This window comes from Nelumbo lutea, chromosome 6, assembly GCF_056320005.1.
Source record: "Nelumbo lutea isolate HS-2025 chromosome 6, American lotus-T2T, whole genome shotgun sequence".
In the NCBI taxonomy this organism is placed as follows: Eukaryota; Viridiplantae; Streptophyta; class Magnoliopsida; order Proteales; family Nelumbonaceae; genus Nelumbo; species Nelumbo lutea.
The window spans coordinates 23,095,225-23,099,934 of NC_142689.1; the positions used below are offsets into that span (position 1 = coordinate 23,095,225).

General features: G+C 37.5%; 1 protein-coding gene across 1 annotated transcript in view; it reads left to right on the forward strand.

Moving 5' to 3' along the window:
• Positions 1-1,480, forward strand: part of LOC148847927 (phospholipase D beta 1-like) — a 31,574-nt gene extending 30,094 nt beyond the window's left edge. Inside the window, exons 8-10 of the mRNA XM_088948229.1 lie at positions 119-295; positions 590-787; positions 927-1,480. Of these exons, the coding sequence (XP_088804355.1) occupies positions 119-295; positions 590-787; positions 927-1,226 (675 nt within the window). The 3' untranslated portion in view covers positions 1,227-1,480. The remainder of the gene's footprint in view (positions 1-118; positions 296-589; positions 788-926) is intronic.
• The last annotated feature ends 3,230 nt before the right edge of the window (positions 1,481-4,710 follow it).

Below are 4,710 nucleotides of genomic sequence, written 5' to 3' on the forward strand. Positions count from 1 at the left end.
TCTAGTTGTCATTATTAGCAAAAAACTTTAATTGGAGGTAGCATTAATGTTTACAACTATTTTCAGTATATACATAACCCCGATTCTATATTTTCTTTAATTAATATCTTTGCTGCAGAATAAAACGATGGAAATGATGTATGAGACGATTTACAAAGCTTTGGAAGAGGTTGGTCTTGAGAAGACATATGTACCAGAAGATTATTTGAATTTCTTCTGCCTCGGCAACCGTGAAGTTCTAGATGGGAGTGGCACTCCATATGTTGGAAGTTCAATTACAGCTGACACTCCTGAAGTAAATTTCATTTGTCTTGTTACTCCCTTCTCCCTTTCCAAAAATTATTACTCACTATTCTTTTTGTCTGAAACGTGTCCAAAACACATTTCAAACCTGTGAACCGGATACTTGCAACCTTAAGTAGTTCAATCTTTACAACCATAACCATAAATTTTCTTCCATTTGCTGGTAGTGGCATTTATTTAATTTCTTCTTACATCTCTTTGAATATGAATTCTGTAGTTTGCACATGGTATCAAAATCATACTTCAATTCCTTCTGACTCAAATATGCTGCATATTGTTAATTTAGGCCCGCACTCAGAAGAGTCGACGCTTCATGATCTATGTTCATTCAAAAGGAATGATAATTGATGATGAGTATGTTATATTGGGTTCTGCAAACATTAACCAGCGCTCCATGGAGGGTACCAGAGACACAGAGATTGCAATGGGTGCTTATCAACCATCACATACGTGGGCTAGAAAACTGTCTAGTCCAAAGGGGCAGGTACACTTTGATCTGATCATCTGATAATAGTCTGCATCCTCATCTTGCTTCATTACTGGTGGTGTTAGAAATTGAAATTGTGATGTATCATAGTTTCATCTTGTATCCTTTATTGAACTCTGCCATGCGTGTTTGTCAGATCTATGGGTATAGGATGTCACTCTGGACAGAGCACATTGGATCTGTTGAACAATGCTTTACACAACCTGAGAGCCTTGAATGTGTTAGGCGGGTTAGGTCACTGGGAGAGTTGAATTGGAGACAATTTGCAGCTGATGATGTAACAGAGATGACTGGACACCTCCTAAAGTACCCAGTTGAAGTTGACCCAATGGGCAAGGTGAAACCTCTTCCTGGATGTCAAAATTTCCCAGACGTGGGAGGGAGCATAGTGGGAACATTTTCATTTTCTGCTATTCAAGAAAATCTTACCATCTGATGCATCCATATGCTATGGCTACACTTCAAAAGTTCAGAATTTGAAATAAGATACAAATCAAGCAGTATTAGTGCATTGATGTAATTGTTCTTGCAAATCCAAGTCTAAAGTTTTCCACCTGATATTGTGTACAATGATATTTTTACATCATTCAATTGGTATGAGTTCTCCCAGTCTTCCACCCAATTACGTGTATGAAAACATTTTTACATCATTCAATTGATATGAGTCCTCCCAGGTTTAATTTGTTTCCAGGCACTGTATTTGTTTCTAGTAAAAGACGGAGACATTTCTGAAATTAAAATGGTGTGAAGCTCCATGTTCTGGCAGCTTCTCTAAGATCGTGCTCCACCCAAATTTGGTTCAAAACACTTAAGAAAAAACTTCCAAATGATTGAAACCAAGGTTCAAAGTATCGACACATATCGGCCCATACGTATCGTTCCGGGACCCCTCCGATGCACCCCTATAGTGGGTGTATCAGGGGTCTGACCGGTTCAGGGGTGGAGGAGCCCTAAACCGCCCCCCCTGAACCGGTTTCAGAAAAAAAATAAAAAAAAAAGCAAAAAAAATAGTATCAATTCACCCGATACGCCCCTACTAGCATATCGGGTGTACCGATATTTTGAACCTTGATTGAAACTATGAAGCTCCATGCTTTGCTTTTGGAGTTGCACCAAATATTCAGGGTAGCACAAATACAGGTCCCATTTGGTGCATCTTTCCGCATGAGTTCTTGGCTGTTTAGAAGCCCGACAACTCGCGTTTTCGTCTTTTCCATGTTTGGTTGGGGGAAGATCTAGCCACTGAAAGATTCTATCCCAAAAAGACGTGGAAAGCCCATTTTGGGCTATTTTCAGAACGCTCCAAATGGAGTTTTTCAATTTTTTTTTCGTCTCATCACACAGAAAGACGTGCCTCCAACCAATCTGTGGGCTGCCAAGATCTTTATCTAAAAGCCCGCTACATCTTTTGGCTGTCAAATCTTCCATAAGATCTTTCAAAAAAGACTTGCCAAATTGCACCATAGGCTTCCCCCCATATCATCCCACATTTACAACGAGTTGTAACGGCCTTCTCGTGGGATTGGAATCAAACAACATATAAAATGGAAAAAGCAATGTTAAGAACTGTAAATTGGATTGCTCTTATCAAGTAAAAGGTTGTTAGGAGAAATACCTAGCCCTGTTATACTCCTATTCTATAAATTAATGAATGAATTTTCAGTTGCTGATCAAAAAAAAAAAAAAAAGTTAATACTTAACTGTACTTGAAGTGAAATGAAGATAACTAAACTATGTTAAGGGACATTGTTTTTTTGATTTTTAGAGGGGGGAAAGTTGGTCAATGGGATTTTGGTTCCATTGATCAAGAAACCCATTATTTTCCTGGATATCACTTACCTATACCCATCTCCTAGGTGGATAAATAACTTTTCCACCTGGGGAAAGTTGCCAACACTTGGATGGGACAAAAATGTCCCTTTTAATAATAGATTTATATGGTTAAAAGGACCATTATCTTATTTATTTGAGAAATAAAAGAATATGGATAAATGCAGTTACTTGAATAAGTAACTTACCAAAAAGTGAACTGGGCCTAAAAATGAAGGAGATTAGTTAAGAGGAGGATTTTACCTCCGAGTGCATGAATGTACTTATATTTTAAGTGGTTTTGATGGAATTCGAAAGAAGGGTAGTTGCACAAAGCCACAAAGTGGATGAGTCTTTGTTGCTGCTGAATTTTGTTGCACTTCTTATGGACTTGGCTTATCTATCTTCAACTACTCTTCAGACTAATATTGAGGGTAGGGATGGAGGGTGTAGGCCACTTAGTTCTAGTGCTGTTTCAAATGCTGAGACCACTTGGTCCTAGATCTAGGGCTATGTGGAGGTCTACTGGGTGAGACAAAGGTTTGTCTTATTGTGGTTTAGGGTATGTATAGATTTGAGCATTGGATTAGTATCATAAAGCATCCAATTTTGATTGAATTTAGGAGCTCAATATGTAAATTTTTTAAGCAATGTCCCTAGTTCTGCACTGTAAACCATGACCCAGGAACCATGTTTATAAGGCTCCATGTAGTTGCTTAAATCTTCGAAATCCATGGTATATTTTGCCATGAGGTTCAAAATATAGCAATGTACCATATCGTACAAAATATAAATTTGGGATTGAGCACATGGGAAGTTAAGATGCTCCTAATGAATGGATTTGATGAAGCTTTTAGGGTTTAAAACCCTATATCCCTTTTATGACCCAGTAAGCCCAATAAATTCTAATTGAGGTTGAGGTTTGTTGATCAGGCTTTAAAAAGAGTTTCTCTTGATGGATTTTGGTAAAAATTTTAAATTGGGTTCTGTCAATGTGCATTTGACTTTTTTAAAGGTCTTGTGATTTTAAATAATAAGCAAACTTATATCTTGCTACTTTTTTTCACTTCAGCACATTAAAATTTGTAAGGATAGTGTAGAGTATCACCAGGATATCAATCAGGCACAAGAACAAATTTGGGATGCATGTCAATTTTAGTTGTCTTTTAGTAAAAAAAGGAATCGTAGTTCAATTCTTACATATGAGTACACTTATGGTAGTAGTATGATTCAAAATTTCGCAGCATATCAATCGATACGAATTGTATCGATAGGTCATCGATTCATCAGGCACAAAATATAAACGTTTAGGCTCAGTTTGGATAGAATACAGATATAAATATGTAGAGCGCAAAGGTTGGGGCCAAGCTAATTTGCTCCATCCCATGGATGGAATGGGACAGACCAGGCTCATTGGGTCATGGTTTTGCTGGTTATTTAGCCGGTTAAATTGTTAAACCCATAAAAATTCCCAATTAATTGGGACCCGAAAAGCCTGCTGGGTCACATTCACCAGACCAACCATTCAGTCCGGTCCAAGCGTGACAACACCAATGCTTGATTTTCAACCTGTAATAAAACCAATCAATTTGTCACCTGGCCAGATTTTCAGGTCTGGTTCACCCTCAAATCAATGACCTAGCCAGAATAACTACTGAATCATTAATTATTTATATTATTAATAATAATAATTCTTATTTATCATACTTAAATTTTTATTTAATATAATGAATATGCAATATAAACTGAAAATTTCTGTATTTTATATTCTATAAATTGATCTATCTGACCCGGATGATTGAACCGCTGATCCATTACCCGGACCGGAAACGGAAAGCGGTTCCATTTCGAGGCAGTTTTCAAAACACTAGACAACGCTGTATTGATGCTGTGAATCGAGCCAGTTGGAGTGGGTTGTAGTTATAATTTTCTTGGACTGTTGTCGTTTTGTGATTAGGCAAGCATCCGTGGTGCTAGCATTTGTAAAGAAATAAAATAGAGGCGCGTACCGATAGAATTCCTCGAAACTGAAAATATGACACTGGAAAGGACGTACTTGACGGTTGGTCGTTGGAGGGGCTTCATTTCTTCGTAATAAATGAAAAACAGAA